This window comes from Pelodiscus sinensis, chromosome 21 (assembly GCF_049634645.1).
Source record: "Pelodiscus sinensis isolate JC-2024 chromosome 21, ASM4963464v1, whole genome shotgun sequence".
NCBI lineage: Eukaryota > Metazoa > Chordata > Testudines > Trionychidae > Pelodiscus > Pelodiscus sinensis.
This window is the reverse complement of record NC_134731.1, coordinates 8,672,201-8,690,148: the sequence shown is the minus strand read 5'-3', so window position 1 is coordinate 8,690,148 and position 17,948 is coordinate 8,672,201. Positions and strand designations below refer to the sequence as shown.

Sequence of the window (17,948 nt, the reverse complement as noted above, 5' to 3'; positions counted from 1 at the left end):
TTTTAATGTGGTTTCCCTGACCAAGGCAGAAAGGGAACCTCTCCTGCCTCTTGTCATCTATGTTGTAGATTAATTCGTCTGGCTTTTGAAGCTCAGTTTTAACATTGAAGAAAACTGCTGGAGCCCCATGTTGTAATGATTCATTGTGTCTCTCTCTAAAAAAGTTTTTCCTGCCTGGCGACAGAATGATGTCAACACGCTTTCTGTGCGCAAAAGCGCTAAAGGGGGGGCGGGTTGGTGAGCATAGCCCCCTCATTTTTACTTCCATAATATCTAGAACCCCAAGTTTTGGACCACTATTCTAGGTGCTGTACAAACACAGAAAAAAAGATGGTCTCTTCCCACAAATAGCTTACTGTCGAAGTAACTCCATTGCTAGTAACACAATTCCCTGAACAATTAATTCCCTGCAGAGCTAGACAAGAAGCTTCCCAGCTGGTGCCAAATGTGGTTGTTATATGGATTCTTCTCCCCTCCAAACAGGACTGAGACTCATTGCATTTGCTCCCAGGTGCTGCTAAGCAACCATCTGATAAGAACTTCCAGTCACCACCAAGCTGGGCTGGATTGCAAGTCTGCAGTTTAGAGGCATGAAGCTCTCCCCTTCTAGAAGCTGTTGGTCTGATTTGATTCTTATGGTTTTTTTCCCTGTTAAACCAGTTCTTCTGTTTGCTGTCCTTCCCTTTTACAGAAATCCGTCCTGATTGATCATGGGATTCGAAGGCTGACATTCCTTGTAGCACAAAAGGTATTTTAACATCTCCCCTCCTGGTCGGAAGCTTTATATTTGTATAATGAAATGATCATCTTAATATTTTTCAGATTTAAAAATTGCATTTACTATAGTTTTAGTTCTGCCTTTGTTGCCTTCATTCTCTAAAACTTGAGACTGTTTCAGTGAATTTGCTTGAGAAAATTGACAATTACAAAAGAAAAATCTTCGAGTCACTTGTAATCTTGTCTTAATTTGCATTTGATTTGAATACTAACTGCTAGCTTTCTTCTGCTCTTCCTCCCCCTCCCCGTCTTTCTATCTTTGATTTATAAGGATTTCAGGAAACAGGTCAACTATGAGGTGGATCAAAGATTTCATGTAAGTAAAAGGAAAACAAATCAAGATAATTTTGCCTTAAACTCCTCTTTGCAGTTCATGGAAATAAGGTGTTTCTGGTCATTGCATATGAATAAGGAGAAGCAGGTGTCATGGGGCGTGGGGAAGTCGCAGGAGTCACCCGGGCCCTTTACCCCCATCCCCAGTCAGATGTGACTCTCAGCTAACAGGTAGAAAAGAAGGTTTATTGGTTCACAGGGAGACAGCGTAGCACAGTCTTGTTGCTGTTAACACAGGAACCAGAAGCAGTCAGTACAATCCAACTTGTGGAGAGGGGAGCCCCGAGCCAGCGACCTGGACCACATCCCTGCAACCTCCAGGCCAGCTAGACTCCCTGCATCCTAAGCCAATGGAGACTAACTCACACCGAGCAACTAGTCCCAGCCCCGGAGATAGTCCCGTCTCCTCCTTTGTCCAGCTTCCCCCAGGCAGAGTTGTCTGATGTCACTTGATTGCATCTTCTACCTAGGCTCAGGTTACAAGGCAGCCTGAGCCATTGGGTATGTCTGGCCTGGGCAGCCTCCCTCAGTGAGTCACACCCAAAACTTCCATCCCTAGCCCGGCATGGGTGCAGTGCCCAGGGAAACTGAGGCGCACACAGAGTTACTACAGAACAGCACAGGACAGTAGGAATCACACGCAACATAACAAAGCAAACACAATGAACACAATCCCCACTGTGTCATGCAGGTGTGACTCTTTAGTGCGCTATTTAAATCCAGCCACAGTGCCCTGATTTGAGCAAGGTACTTAGGCACCTGACTTCAAGCACGAGTAGTTCTGTTGACTACAGGGGAGCTACTCACATGCTTTTAATTTACTTAGTAACTTATGTTCCTGGCTGAATTTGTACCTATATAATTTAAGGTGGCCTTGGTTGTTCTAAGATGGTTCTTTTATAACCTAAAAATATTATAAATATTATCCAAAGGTCTCCAAGCTCCTTTCCAGCTTTTCAGATTAACTCAGACTTTTGGAAGTTGGACTCTGGATTGCCAGCACGTGGTCTGGTGTTGAAACCACTGGGCAGCTCTCCCTTCTGAAGTGCCTCGACTACAATGGGCTAGTTTAATTCCTACTCTCCAGAGGACGCTATTGGGCACAAATCAGCTCTTCCCCCTTGTGTATCCACTCAACCCAGCCTGAAGTTGATAGGAGCACTTGAGTGTGCAAGGAATGCAGTCAGCTGAGTAGCCCGATGTGGAAAATACATTCCAACATCAGCAATAATAATGGTCGGGCAACAAGCCTTCTGTTGCTTTCATGATAATTTGGGCAGCCTCACTTGGGAATTACCCGTGTATTGTGACGCGAATGCACACCACGGAGATGGGGAGTGCTTGCATTCTAACCCAGAGCTAGTATGTTGTCGGATGCAAAGTATGATCAATATTGAAAGGTGTTAATAACACACCATGAATCCTGCACTAAAGTGTCTCATTGCAGCTGTTTTTGACAATCTATTTGTATGTGTTAATTTAATAACAGCGGCTAATAAGTTCCCTTTGTGTGTCTGCTTGCAGTACTCACCCTGTTCAGAAGTTTTCTACTTTGCCAATTGGATCATTCATTTTCTGCTACCACCTTTATGCTCTTTAGGTGAGCCTTTGTGGCCTACGTTGACAAAATGCTTCACAGACCCTCTGGCTTTTCCTTTAGAAATATCTAGTGTTAGGAATATTTTTCTTATCCCCGAGTTAGCGTCGTTGGCTCTGCTCTGCAGAGAAATAGGAGAGTTTATCCTCCAGGCAAAAGCTTTTCCAAAATGCTAGAGGAAATACCCACTGAATGGTCAATTGGGGAAAGCCAATGGTAGAATCCTGTCAGCTCATAGCGTGTATAGATGTGTGTCAGTCAGTGGCTTTAGAAAGGAAACGGGAAGCGCAGGGTGTTTGTGCAAAGAAGCCTGGGCTTCAGAAAAAACATCAGGAGCTTAGAGAATAAAGTTGATACCTGGGGATGGATTGTGAGCCTGTGAATGAATGCAGCTGCTGGCTGGTGCTGATCAGAAAGAGAGAGAAAACCAGAAGAACCCCCAGGGAGCTGGGGCATGGGTTGAGAGAGGCAGCAGGTTTGACGGTCTCACCCATTATTCCGGATTAACAAATCCTTCCAATGGTAATTCCTGACCTGTGAGTTTTATGGGAATTGGACCCTGCCTCAGTAAAGTCTGTTGTGTGACAGAGGGTCTGTGTGTTTTTAAAAACAAAAATGTGGGTACCTAAAGCAGGGGTGGGGAACCTTTTTTGGGTCGGAGGCCGCTGAGCCACAGAAAAATCAGTCGGGGGCTGCACACACGTGAGACGCAAACAAAAATACTTCACGGATTGAGAAGGAGAAAGCACTTCCCTCGTTCCCCTCGCACACCAGATCTTAGAGGGGCCTAGCTCCGTGGGGGAATTGCTGGGGAGCTGGAGCCCTGAGCCTCAGGGGCCAGTTCCAGAGAAGTTCCCCACCCCTGACCTAAAAGCATCTAGATCCTAGGGCAAATCCTCAGCTGGTGTAGATGATCCTAGTGTGAGATGGGGGTCTGCCTCTCTGCATGTGGTGCTTACTGGTCCCCTCCCAACTTCCATTAAGTCAGTCGCAAAATTAATACCGACTTCAGCTGCAGTTGGATTGGACCCATAATCAGCCCCATGATGGGCAAGTACTCATTTTCTATGGCTAAATGCTATTCTTTCAGAGTGCTGCCGCGTGTGTGCTGGTTTTTCTTAAAACTGCTAGACTGCTTGATTTACGCTAGAGCCACTGAATTTAAATAGAGCTTAAAAGCTATAGCTTTGGTTGAATTTTAATTCCCCTTGCAGCTTTTAACACAAGCTGCCCTTTGTGGAAACGAAACAACTCCCACCCAAACTAAGAAGTCGGCCCCAGAAGAAGGCAATAGCGACTGTCTGTCTGAGGCCAAATTTCTCCCTGCCGAACTGATTCCCGCCTCGGTTCTTTCTTTCCCCCGATGACTGTCATTAGAGTGTCTGCAAGTAAAGAAACTCAAAGAAAAGAATAGTCCTGAAGCATCTTAGATTAACAAAACATGTACGTGGTATCGTGTTTTCGTGGGCACAACCCACTTCTGGCAAAGGCCTGTGCGATTGAGCCTGGGACTTCTCCCTTTCTCTGCCTGATGTTTTCCTGCTTTGCAAGTAGTTAGTCCCTACCTGAGCATTGTCTTGTTGCGTAGATTAGTTGTTCAGGTTCCTCAGAGTAGTTAATTTAAGGGTTTTCCTCCCCTCCTGTTTGTGCTCCTGGGGCATGCAGAAGCCCCTGGGTTTCAAGCAGGCTGTGGAGTGTGGCAAGCATATGCCCAGAGGGGATCCTCATACCACCTGCTTGCAGTGTCTTGGAGAGGGACTAGCGGCTTACACTGACCCTCATGGAGTCGGCACCTAGACCTCAGCCAGCCTCTCTGATGCCGTCGGTGTGCGAGACTTCAGAACTACCATCTGTGCCGTGTTTATGGCACTGGTAGCGTTGATACATAGGGCCTGTCTGACACTAAGCATGGCACCAACGGCTGGCACAGCCTATGGCTCCACAGCCTGGCCTGGCATTGGTGTCTTCTTTGGCACCATGAGAAGCCTGCTGCCATCAGCGTCCACGCTCACTCGCGTCGATACCGTTCTCTGGGTGCATCTGGTCAGCCCCTCCCTGGTCAGCATGGGAGTACGCTTAGGAGTCAGAGTCCCTCATGCTCAAGAGCTCCCATTCCTAGCACTGTCAGTACGCAAGCGTCACCCCCACAATGGCAGGCAGCCATTCAATGACCCTTTTGGACTCCTTGGGCCTATCACTGAGGCCAAGGCCAGGGACCACCTTCTTGGGCTACCTCGATGGCACATTTTGACTTGGGCACCACCCTCAGCCTGGTCTCTGGCCACAGCCCCACCTCTGGTACAGGACCTCCCATGGGGCAGGAGGAACAGGCTTTGGTAGCAGCCCAACTGACAGCCCCTTTCCTTGACCCCCAGGCGGCAGGGGACATAAAAGGAGAGCAGGTGGGACAGGATGACCCAGCCTCCCCGGTGGCCTCTTCTTCATCACCAGATGAGGCCATGCTAGTATCACCCTGTCCCCTCCCTCCATGGATGCTAGGGCATGCCAGGATCTGCTCAGGCATGTGGCCCAAGGTCTCAGTCTCCCAGCAGAGGTGGTCAAAGAGTCCAAGCTTGTTGTGGATTTTCTGTCTCTTGAGAGTCTGACACGGTGGCCCAGCCTCTGATTAATTATCATGGAATCATACAACTGGAAGGGACCTTGAGAGGTCATCGAGTACAGTGACCTACCCTCATGGCAGGACCAAGTACCATTTAGATCATCCCTGACAGGTGTCTGTCCAAACAGCTCTTAAATATCTCTAGTGATGGAGATTCTACAACCTTCCTAGGCAATTTATTCCAGTGTTTAACCACCCCGACAAGAAGTTTTTCTTAATGTCCAACCTAAACCTCTCTTGCTGCAATTTAAGCCCATTGCTTCTTGTCCTGTCCTCATAGGGCAAGGAGAACAATTTTCCCCCCATCTCCTTGTAACACCCTTTTAGATATTGAAAACTGCTATCACGTCCCCTCTCAGTCTTCTTTTTTCCAAACTACACAAGTCCAATTCTTTCAGTCTTCCCTTCATAGCTCATGTTTTCTAGACCCTTTATCATTTTTCTTGCTCTTCTCTGGACCTTCTCCAATTTCCCCCACAACTTTCTTGAAATGTGGTGCCCAGAACTGGACACAATATTCTAACTGAAGCCTAATCAGTGCAGAGTAGAGCGGAAGAATGATTTTTTTGCCCAAAGTTTTGCCTTTACATTTCAATCAGGATATTTCTCCTCTCCCTCCCCCCACATTTTCTTCCCTGAGCCCCATGCCATGGACAGGGTGTCGCGCTTCCTGGACCTGAGGTGCGCTCTTGCTTTTTATATTGTGCACACTAAACTGTTCCACCGGTTGACGCAACTCTTCATCTTTGCGGTGCGCTTGAAGGGCCTCCCGATTACATCGCAGCCCCTGTCATCCTGGACTACTGGTTTCAGGCTGTGCTGTGACTTGGTCAAAGTGCCAGCCCTGGGTGCAAGCCTTGTCAGTGGCCTTTCTGGCACAGGTCCCACTTCAGGACACGTGCTGGGTGGCTGTGTGGTCCTCAGCACACACCATCCCAACTCATTACACCCTCACCCAGCAGGCCCGGGACGGTGTGGTGTTCGGCAAAGCTGTACTGCGCCCAGCAACAAGCTGAGGTCCGATCCCTTCTCCATACACACTGCTAGTAAGTCACATATTGGAATGCACATGAGCAATCACTTGAACAAATGGTCATTTCTCTTTTGTAACTTTTCTTCGAGATGTGTTTCTCGTGTCCCTTCCAGATCCACCCACCTCCCCTCTGTCGGACAGTTGTGGCAAGAAGGAACTGAAGCTGGAGTTGGATCGGTAGGGGTATATATGCTGCCACATATATACAAGGGGCGCCATAGCAGACTCAACTGGGTAACGCTAGAGAAAAGTCTTCTGACAATTATGTATGAGACAGGCGCGCACACAAACTCTCTCTCTCTGGAATGGACATGAGCAACATATCTCGAACAGTAACCAACCATTCTTTCTGTGATTACAGCAACTATTGTGCCATTGTTTGAATGTGTCAGCAAACCAGTGTCCTGATTTTTTCTGGTGATGAAAAATTTCATGACAAAAATCTAATAACTTAGTGAATCTTTTTGATGTAAGTGTCCGGCTTCACCTGTCTGAATTCCTTTGCGGTTAAATCAGACATGATTAGATTTGCTTTCGGTCAGGATCTGCTATGTAGAGCTGTGCAGTATTAAAAGGTTGCCACGTCCAACCCGGAAGAGGCAACGGAGCTTGTGATCAGCTAGAAGTTTGTAGAGTTTGGGTTCTTCGTACGAGAGCTGCTGCATAAACGTTGTCTTCATTATTGTCTCCTATTCTGTACGGTTTGTTACTGGACCAACTATCAACTTACACAGGGCTTGGCTTGGGCTTGTTTTTGTTTTAATTACAGTCTATATAATTAGTTCCCAGCATGTTGAGGTAATAGAGAGTTGCTCCAGCAAGCTTCCAATTTCCTCATCTCATTAGGTTTTTAACGCGATTATTAGTATAATAATCAGCTATGATGATTTCTGTTTGTAGCTTTTTGCGTTCTCTGATTTGCAGGGTGTCTTGATTGGCTAATTTAGGCAAATTATTTTGATTGTCTTGATGATGGTTGGTTGATTAGAACACAGCAGGGGTATAATTCCTCTTCCTAGGAAACGGAGCACTCTTTTGGTTTTTGGTACCAGAGCACTAAGGATTCTTGTGTGCGTGCACATTTAATTATTATATTTGCCCACAACACTAGTCAAATGTCTCGAAAGCAATTACATTAGTGATAGAATGAGCATGGATGATGTTGGGAGAAATTGGCAGCATGCAGAGGGGACAGGTGGGAGGGATTTGGGAAGATATTGTAGCAATGTGGAAGGCTCTGTTTCCTTATATGCTGTTTTAGGGGATCGCTGAACCTTATGGCTCCAAAGTATTGTTCCTGGGCCTAATGGTGGGATACTTCCCGAGAAAACATTTATAGCGCTGGAAGCAACGACAGTGGAAGAGATGCTCTAGCCAAACGCAAACTATTGGGCTCCGTACAAATTGCATGAAATTCTATGCCTTGTGTTATATAAGAGGTCAGACTCGAGGAGCTTGGTGGTTCTTGGCCTTTAAGTTTGAGTCCATTGCCAGGTTAGCTGGAGTGAACTTCGACCCTCTCACTCATTGTGCTGTACTTGTTGAACTGAGGCAACATTCCATTGTTCTTCTTTCCTTTTGCTATCTCAAATGTGCTTGGGATTCTAAGAATGATGGTTGGACTCCGTATTTATTCTAGGGATGTGAAGGACTAGTTAACTATCCGATAAGCAAATGCTTATAGCAGGCTTGTCGACTATAGTCACTCCCCCCTCCCCTTGCTGCCTCTATTGGAAAGAGGCAGCAAGGAGAGGGAAGAGGAGGGGATACTTCAAAGCAGCAGCACCGCTTGGGGCCAGACCATGGGCTCCATGCGGCGCTGCTGCTGTGAAACACCGCGAGGAGTCTGGAGACACCCCAGCTGGCCCCGGGCTGTTGCTACTCTTCAAAGGCGGAGGCGCCCTATTGACTAAATGCATTGACTATTCGATTAGTCAGTTAGTCGATATTTAATATCCTTAATTTATTCTCCCTCTGTGACTCCAGGTCAAACTTCATCATTTTTAGTAGTCAGACATTTTTTGTAATTGTGCCTGTTCTACAGGCTTCATGTGGCATCAGAGCATGTGCCACCAAAGTTAGTGCTCATAGTACAGAACATGAAGCTGATCTGACTTTGGTACAATGCATGCACTGAAATCAATGGAATTATGACAATATTTAAAACCAATTTAAGTGCCTGAAACATCTGGTCCAGACTCTGCTATAAGCAGTGACAATTTTTTTTTTTGGTTTGGAATGGAATCTGTCTCACTCTTCCATAACTTTGCCGTCTGAACAGTACTAAAAGCAAGGACAGGTTTAAAGTTTTTTTTCAGTAAAATGAGCATGTGTCTTGTAAGACGCATAGGATCCAATCCAGCAAAGCAAGGAAACGTGTTTAACGTAAGCATCTGCTTACTGATAAGCATGATTAATTGCACTCACTTCAGTGGGACTACATACATGCTCAGGGAAATGGCTGTGTTGGCAGCATAGGGAGTAGATAGACGGATACCAGGTTTACCAGTCTTCTCCAATTATAACTGTTTTAAATAGCACTATAGAAAGACTTTTTCATTAGTATTTTCAGCATCCCTCGTTTCATTGTGCAATATGTTCTCAATTCTCAGAACATGGTGGACTCACCAAAACATAGTGGTAATAAAAAAACGAATTCAGCATAGGAAAGTCAACAACAAGCACCTTAACATGGGAAACAAACCAAACTTATGATCATTGTATTCAGCTGAAATAAAAAATCAACGCATAACTTCCAACAGCACAAACTGTGGTTGTTACCTGTTGGGGCATTTCAAATGTATGAGCAGGTCCAGTCTAACTCACAGCTTATTAGGAGCTGGGGGTTGTGCTGTATGGCATCAGAAAGGTAAAGTTTTTCTATGCAATAAGGCCTAGGACTTGACCGATGACCTTTATATTAATATGTAGAAATTATTTCTATGCCCGTTAGAGGAGCCAAATCTATAAAATATCTTGTAGACTTTCTAGAATGAGGTTAAAGTCAATTATTAGAACTCAATTTCTCAAAATTAATAAAAATTGTTCCTTGGCATGAGCAATGTTAAGAATATGAAGAGTTCTTTGGGGCTGAGGGCTGTCTGTTTTGTTCTGTGTGCAGTGCCTAACACAGTACAGTTGTAGTCTGATTTGGACTCCTAGGAACTACTACAATACAATTTAATAATAACAGTAGTAATAATAAATAAGAAGAAAACCGCACAAGAGTTCTGACTCTAACCCAATCCCTCCTGCCTGCCTAAATTCTGCTTTAAGACCCAATATTAGTCAAAAATATTGAAGTAATCAAGAACCATCTACTGCAATAGGAAAAAAAAACTAAACTGATTTAATGTGCCCCTGCAACCTGCTTTAATGGGATTTTTATCTTCTGACCATCCTTATTTACAAAATAAAAATGGAATGCAACTCTAGCTATTGCAGTGGTAGATTTTAATGACAGTGACTCTCCATGCTGCACTCCGTCCCGTCTCTCAATAGCCCATAGGCTAAACAGATGGTGCACAATGTGTTTGAAGGACTGATACCATTTTTATTTCCAAACAGAGGGAATTCCCTAAATTTTTCACGTTCCGTGCCAGAGATAAGGTAAGTTGAACAGTTACCCGTGCTTTTCTCTCTCTCCATTTTAAACAGACTTTCCTCCCTCTCTTACAAGCCTTCTAAACCTCTCTAAAAGGGGAGCGGGTCCATGGGATCAAAACCTCATCAGGCATTTCTGAACATACCCCACCCTCCTTTATCCGGGCACTCACTATTTTGACAGCTGAGTCACTGAGAGTTACTAGTCTCATTAGTCAGTTTGAAATCAGATCACTTATTTAGGTGCCTTAAGTATAGCTTTAGAAGCCTATTTAGATTGGTTTTGGAAGTCTTTTCTATAGTGATGGACAATTACTAAAATGACTCCACTGATAAATTTCACGTCCTCCCATTGAATGCACTTGCCTGCATATTATATGGCATGATGTCTAGCTCGAGACCGTGCTTGTTCTGAGGACCATGGCTGTAGAAACAGTATCATTCAGGATGGGGGGGATGTAGGGATGTGGTCGATTCAGAAGACTCTTCCCCTGTTGCAAAAAGAAGGCGCCTTATGCAGAGCATATGAGCTGCTGTGCTTTGGTTTTTGTTCTACACTCAACGTGCAGACCGTTTCACTACATACCTCTTAACTCTAATGGCTCTGGTGCATCTGACTGGAAATTGTGGCAGCTTCACTGAATTTTTAGGTTTGTAATCAATATGAAAAATCATAATAGGAGCAGTGCAGTGCAGCCCTTGTGTTGTTTCTTTACTTCTATCTGTTTTACACGGTCCTCAAACTTTCAGTTTTTGATACGTCAGTGATTCTGTGTGTTACCGACCAAGGTTTGGACAGCTAGGTAGGGATGTCTCATGCATTTGGCCTCTTTAAAGGTGGGAAACAGTTTGCACCTGTGGGCTATCAATATTAGTTTCTGCTAACATGATCAGTAGTGAAACAATTAAGCCATGTTGACACTCTTAAATTTCAGAGTTGGGCCATTTAAATGAATGGGAAAGTTCACACCAACAAAAGCATATTTTTTAAATAAAAACAAAGCAAATATCCTATCCCAGCACCCCCAAAAAAGCTTAGCATCTGAAATACAGTTTTGCAGGTGGGGTAAATTCTGTCACTGTAGAATAACAGAATACATGAGACCTGCTCTGAATGTCAACATTAGCCATCGTGTCTTAAGTCAGTAGATTTTATACACTTCTCTCCATTTTACTGGTTCCAGCTTCTTACCTGACTTTTTCACTTTTTATTCCTTTTTGCACCCAACATTACGGGGTGCGCTTCTCTTTTCTTTCCAGTTTGAAGAAGATAGGATCTACCGTCACCTGGAGCCAGCTCTGGCTTTCCAGTTGGAGCTGAACAGAATGCGAAACTTTGACCTCACCGCCATTCCGTGTGCCAACCACAAAATGCACCTGTACCTGGGAGCTGCTAAAGTTGAAGTGGGCACTGAGGTGACCGACTACAGGTTCTTCGTGAGGGCTATTATAAGGCATTCAGATCTGGTTACTAAGGTGGGTTTCCTGCTGTGAGTGGTCTCTTTCCCAGGTTTGATGTGAAAAACCATAAAGTTAGAAGTAGCGGTGTGTGTGTGTGTGTGTGTGTGTGTCTCAAGTGTAAACCCATTGCCTTCTACTGGATGTCATGATACAGCTTTTGGAGCATGTCTGATGGCACCTAACGTTTCAAGGGTTCAGGTCCAGACTAGGTGGATGTCATACCTTCACTGGAGTTATTCCAGATTTAGGCTGGTGTAATTGAGAGCACAGTTTGGTCTGGTATTTGAACTAGTATCAACACCAATGTCTTTGGCTCTTGTATTCTGGAGTATTGTACTGCCCGCTGGCCTGAATGTAGCCTTTTTTCTGTGTCAGGTTCGGTTGTGGTCTTTTGCAGCCCAATGACCCTGTGTTTTGGGTCTGAGGGATGGCTAGTGGAAAGGGAGTAACCTTTTGGCTTTCTCCTGTAGGAGGCCTCCTTTGAGTATCTGCAGAATGAAGGGGAACGCTTGCTTTTGGAAGCCATGGACGAGCTGGAGGTGGCCTTCAATAATACTAACGTGCGCACAGACTGCAACCACATCTTCTTAAACTTTGTGCCTACGGTCATCATGGATCCATCTAAGGTACAGTCTCAGCTGTCCGGCTGAATCTCACTGCATTGGAGTGTTCTGTAGGGCTCATGTTAGAGCACTGGATAATAATACACCGATTCCGCCTGTTGTTTTCTAAGGAAAGCATAGGAGATCAGTGGTATATATTGGGAATGGGAATGGTGGAGAGAGATTTATATTAGATATCCTAATATTTTGAAGTAATTTTTCTTTTCTAAAAGAAACCATGTAAAAATTAAGTTTATGGAATATATTTTGGCTCTGGAAAGAGCCAATAGTGAATGTTGTTCCTAAGGAATATGAGACTGAATAACGTGTAGGGAATAATGGCATTGATTAGCTCGGATGGCAGGGACAGGATTGCAAACGCTTTAATTAAAATGGCCGTAGACACTTGTCCTGTTTTCCCAGAAGCACTACAGAGGTCCTGAGCATCACAGTTCCCAGGGACTGCAGCAAGAGCTGAGCTGTTCAGTACTCTGAGTGCCCCTGAACAGCCTTGGAAAAGAGGTTTTGGGAGAGAATATTAGAAACTGTCTACAAATTGCCTTACTTTAATATGCACTATTTACCAACAGGAGTATATTATAAAGTTGAATAAAACAGCATAGGAACAAGCTCAGAGTGGTAATTGCTTTGTTGATTTAAGGCCCTGTACTGTACGTGCAATGAAACATGGTTATTGTGCATATAAATGCTACTTAACTGTTTACCAGGGATTTCACTCTGGGTGCTTGCCTGCATCATATAATTCTTAGTTGGGGAAAAATGTTTGCAGTAGGTGAGAGAGGGAAATTCAATCCAGGGGGAGCAGCAGGCCGACTGCAACATGGCGCTGTGCTGGCTGGAGGGGTGACCTTGCTAGCGCATCGGAGACCCAAGTTTGAAACCAACCTTCAGGCTCTCAGAGGTTCCCAAACTTTATTGGTTTGTGTATTTTTAAGGCAAAGTTATAAAGTGAATTGGTGAAACATGAAGCTCATGTACCACCAGTGGAACACACAGTCCAGTTTGGGAACCTCTGGCTCTCTCGTTTCAGTTCAAAGGGAGACTGGCAGCATGGTTAAAGTGGTGCGCCCCCCCCCCCCCCCCGTTAGGGACATTAGTGTCCTTGCTGAGTGCAAATGTCATTAAAGCCTCAGAAGGAACTGTCTGTGGACGTGAGGTCTGTGCTGCACTCTGGCTGCTCCTGCAGTAGAGCGCATAAATGGAGGGGAGAAAAAGGAAAGGCGAGTGGTGGGAATTGAAGAGGTGGGCGGAAAATGTTATTAGCCCCACTTGGGATATCCTGAAATTCTGAATGCTGTCCTCATGGAGCTGAGCCATTCCCCATGTGTTGTTAGGGTCCGGCGTGGAAAGGAGGAATAACGAAGGGGTGGATGTGTCCACAGCCAAATGGCAATGCAAATTCTTCGCCAAAGAATCAATGCCCACAAAACAGATATTAGACAGGATCACAAAGAAAAAACAGTTTCTTGCCATTTCAACCAGAAAGGGCATTGTCTCAACGACTTGATTACCTGCATCCTGCATCAAAGACCTTTTAACACCAGACTTGAAAGAGAATCCTCTGAACTGTCATTCATACTTAAATTCTATACTTTTCACCTAGGTCTAAACAAAGACATTAATTATCTTACCCATTACAAAGATAGCTTCCCCAATTATCACCTCTAATATCATTAGCTCACAGACATTTACCCCCCCCCCCCCACTCATCCCCCTTCTGTTCTGAAATTTGATTTGTCCTTTTCATATGTGTTCATTTTTTTGATTGTATCCTTTGGTATATATGGTTGTGCCAATTTTCTTCCACTATTTGATCTGAAGAAGTGGGTCTGGCCCACGAAAGCTCATCATCTAATAAACCATCTTGTTAGTCTTTAAAGTACTACATAGTCCTGTTTTTTGCTTCAGCTACACCAGAGTAACACGGCTACATTTCTGTCTCTGTTCTCTGTGCTAAGATTGAAGAGTCTGTGCGGAGCATGGTGATGCGCTATGGAAGCCGCCTTTGGAAACTCCGTGTCCTCCAAGCAGAGCTGAAAATTAACATTCGTTTGACACCAACTGGAAAGGCAATTCCCATCCGTCTCTTCCTGACCAATGAGTCTGGCTATTACTTGGACATCAGCTTGTACAAAGAGGTGACGGACTCCAGGACAGCACAGGTACGGCTCCGTGGGGGCATGGACACACGTATTACAGAATGTGGTCTTTGGGAGTCTTTTTGTTTGTTGATTTTTTTTTTTTTTGGCCTGACTCAAATGCCTAAGTAGTTGTTTCAGTTAAGAAAGAATTGTAATTCTATGAGTCATCAAATAGGCATGCGAATGTGCCAAACATATAACTGCATTATGCAGAGGTATATAGTCTGTCGATTAACATACACCTTGCTTCCTTCATGCAAACACCTCTTTTTTCCCTTCTGGAAAAGTCCTTTAGAATTAGAAAACATTATCTTTGTATGCGCTGTTGAAACTATCCTGTAGAATTCATTAGAAAATTATACCCCTGCTATGTGCTTCTGCAGGATGATTAGAGAAATCTATAGAAGATATCTCCTCTTTTTAAATTCTGAAGGAACAGTGAATAACGTGGGAGCCCATTTAAAATTTCTGGCGAATCCTACTGCAGTCATGTTTATTAAACAGAATAGGACTTCAACATGGGGATTGTACTGGGCAAATTGGCCAAAACTATAGTTAAGAACAGAATTGTCAGATTTTTATAGATGAACATAAATTATTGAGGGAATGTCAACATGGTTTTTTGTAGAGAAATCACGCCTCACCAATCTACTGGAATTCTTTGAGGGGGTCAACAAGCATGTGGACAATGGCAATCCAGTGGATATAGTATACTTAGATTTCTAGAAAGCCTTTGATGAGATCCTTCACCAAAGGCTCTTAAGCCAAGTGTCATGCAATAAGAAGGAAGGTCTTCTCATGGATTGATAATGGGTAGTTAGGGAACAGAGTAAGACTAAATCAGGGGTGGACAATAATTTTTAAAAGGGGGCCAGTTCACAAATTTCTGAAGTGGCCGTAGACCATCCTGGAAGGGACGGAGCCTCAGGTGGAAGGGGTGGGGCCAGGAGACTTCTTGTGCTCCCCCTTCACAGACCCTGAATTGGCCTGGGCGTGGGGTAGTGCATGAAGTCTTTGCCCCCCACCCCGGCACTTACAGAGAATCGCCAGCTGTTTGCGTGCTCCCTCTGCCTCCAGGCCAATCAGTCCCTCGATCCCTGCCTCCTCCCTGCCAGGGGCGTGCAGTGGCTAGAGAGAGCTGCCAGCTGTTTTAAAACAGCTAGCAGTTCCCTCTGATGCCACGTGCCTCTGGCAGGGGGAGGAGACTTTGCGCGCTCCCCTGACTCCAGGTCTCAATTGGTTTGGAGGGCCGGATCTGGCCCACGGAGGTGCTCTTGCCCACCCCTGGACTAAATGGTCAGTTCTCAGAATGAGGAGAGACAACCTGCGGTGTCCCGCAGGGATCCATACTGGGACCAGTCCTATTCAGCATATTCATAAATGGTCTGGAAAAAGGGGTAAACATTAGCGAGGTGGCAAAATTTGCAGATGATTCTAAACTACTCGAGGTAGTTAAGTCCAAAGAAGACTGAAGAGCTTCAAAAGGATCTCACAAAACTAGGTGTCTTGGCAACAGAATTGTAGATGAATTTTAATGTTGCTAAATGAAAAGTAATTAATATTGGGAAAACAATCCCAACTATGATGGGAACAAAATTAGATGTTACCGCTCTAGAGAGATCTTGGAGTCATTGTGGATAGTTGTCTGAAAATATCCACTCAGTGTGCAGCGGCAATCAAAAAAGCAAACAGAATATTAGGAATCATTAAAAAAGAGAGAGCGAATAAGACAGAATATCTTATTGGCTCTATAAATCCATGGTATGCCCACATCTAGATACTGTGTGCAGATGTGGTCATCTCAAAAAAGATACCTTAGCACTGGAAAAAGTTCAGAAAAGGGCAACAAAAATGATTAAAGGTATGGAACAGCTGCTGTATGAGGAGAGGTTAAAAAGACTTGGACTTTTCAGCTTAGAAGAGAGAAGACGAAGTAGGGACATGATAGAGGTCTATAAGATCATGACTGGTGTGGACAAAGTAAACCTGGAAAAGCTATTTACTTGTTCCCAAACCCAAGAGTTAGGGGCCATCAACTGAAATGAATAGGTAGCAGGTTTAAAACAAACAAAAGGAAGTATTTCTTCATAACAATGCATGGTCAACCTGTGGAACTTCTTGCCAGAGGATGTTGTGAAGTCCAAGATTTTAACAGGGTTCAAAAAAGAGCTAGATACATTTGTGGAGGCTAGTTCCGTCAGTGCCCATTAGGCAGGATGGGCAGGAATGGTGTCCGTAGCCTCTGTTTGTCAGAAGCAGGGAATGGGCAACAGAGGATGGCTCTCGATGATTCCCTGTTTTGTTCATTCCCTTTGGGGCAACTGGCATTGGCCACTGTTGGCAGACAGGATACTGGGCTAGATGGACCTTTGGTCTGACCCAGCATGGCTGTTTTTATGTTGTGTAGGTACTAATGTTTTTTGGTTTACTTAAAATCTGCAAAAGCACTTACCTATTTATTAAAATGTGGATTTTGGAAATGCAAAATACTAAAATAGAAGCTTATGTTTGGACTGCAATAACATGTCTGCCATGCAGTAGTAGCAACAGAATAAATTCTATGGACAGTGTTTGTATTGAATACAATGTGCTGAGTCACCATTTTTTCCTTTTTCTAAATCTTTCCTGCAAGCTGCTTGGGCATGCAGTCTCTCCTGGTCTAGAGATCCTCGTAGAGATAATGTCCACATGTTTTGAATGGACTGGGGAAAAAGAAAAGAACATTGCGCTAATCTGCAGTGGCTCAGCTTAAAGTTTGAGTTTTGTTAGCTGTTTGCCAAGGTGACCTTTCCTTTTGCAATCTGTTTCTGGCGAAATGACCAGAAAAATATCCCCATAAGGCATAGATTTTCTTTTTAAAAATGCTACACGTGTTTATGAGGGTCCTTCTGTAATTCTCACAATGTTTGCGATGTGTTTTCAGGATAAACTTAAATATGATTCAGTCAAGGCATTTTAGGAACAGGGTTGGTTTTAATTAACTTTAACAATAGATTTAAGGCAAGCCCATTCTTGTAAAACTAGCCTCCTGAGATCTTGATGTTTTTGCTGACTATTTACCTTTTTTACCTTTTTTATTTAACAGAATTTTTAGATTTCTCCCTTATATGGATCTAAGACCATTAGGGTATGTCTACACTACCCCGCTAGTTCGAACTAGCGGGGTAATGTATGCATACCGCACTTGCTAATGAAGCCCGGGATTTGAATTTCCCGGGCTTCATTAGCATAAGCGGGGAGCCGCCATTTTTAAATCCCCGCTGCTTCGAACCCCGTGTAGCGCGGCTACACGGGGCTCGAACTAGGTAGTTCGGACTAGGGTGCCTATTCCGAACTACCGGTACACCTCGTTTCACGAGGAGTACCGGTAGTTCGGAATAGGACCCTAGTCCGAACTACCTAGTTCGAGCCCCGTGTAGCCGCGCTACACGGGGTTCGAAGCAGCGGGGATTTAAAAATGGCGGCTCCCCGCTTATGCTAATGAAGCCCGGGAAATTCAAATCCCGGGCTTCATTAGCAAGTGCGGTATGCATACATTACCCCGCTAGTTCGAACTAGCGGGGTAGTGTAGACATACCCTTAGATAGTGAATCGGCAGCTCCTCTCAACCTTTTTCAGACCAAATAGGAACTCTGGTTTAGCACAAGGTCTCATCTAAACAAGTTTTTCTGTTTTATTATAGCAGGAGAAGACTTACCAGGTGTTACCTAGGTCCAGATTTGGCCCAGAGGGACATGGGCTGCACTTCCCATCTGTTAGC

The 17,948-nt window shown here is 44.5% G+C and overlaps 1 protein-coding gene across 10 annotated transcripts in view; it reads left to right on the top strand.

Annotated features, from left to right (window-relative positions):
• ACACA (acetyl-CoA carboxylase alpha) overlaps positions 1–17,948 on the top strand; it is a 229,179-nt gene that overhangs the window by 100,648 nt on the left and 110,583 nt on the right. For 7 of the 10 annotated variants that reach the window (XM_075904774.1, XM_075904768.1, XM_014581353.3 and 4 more), the window contains 6 exons: positions 692–748; positions 1,049–1,093; positions 9,928–9,969; positions 11,224–11,439; positions 11,895–12,050; positions 14,006–14,209. In XM_075904774.1, the coding sequence (XP_075760889.1) occupies positions 692–748; positions 1,049–1,093; positions 9,928–9,969; positions 11,224–11,439; positions 11,895–12,050; positions 14,006–14,209 (720 nt within the window). The remainder of the gene's footprint in view (positions 1–691; positions 749–1,048; positions 1,094–9,927; positions 9,970–11,223; positions 11,440–11,894; positions 12,051–14,005; positions 14,210–17,948) is intronic. The other 3 variants (XM_075904771.1, XM_075904770.1, XM_075904769.1) reach the window with 1 other exon arrangement.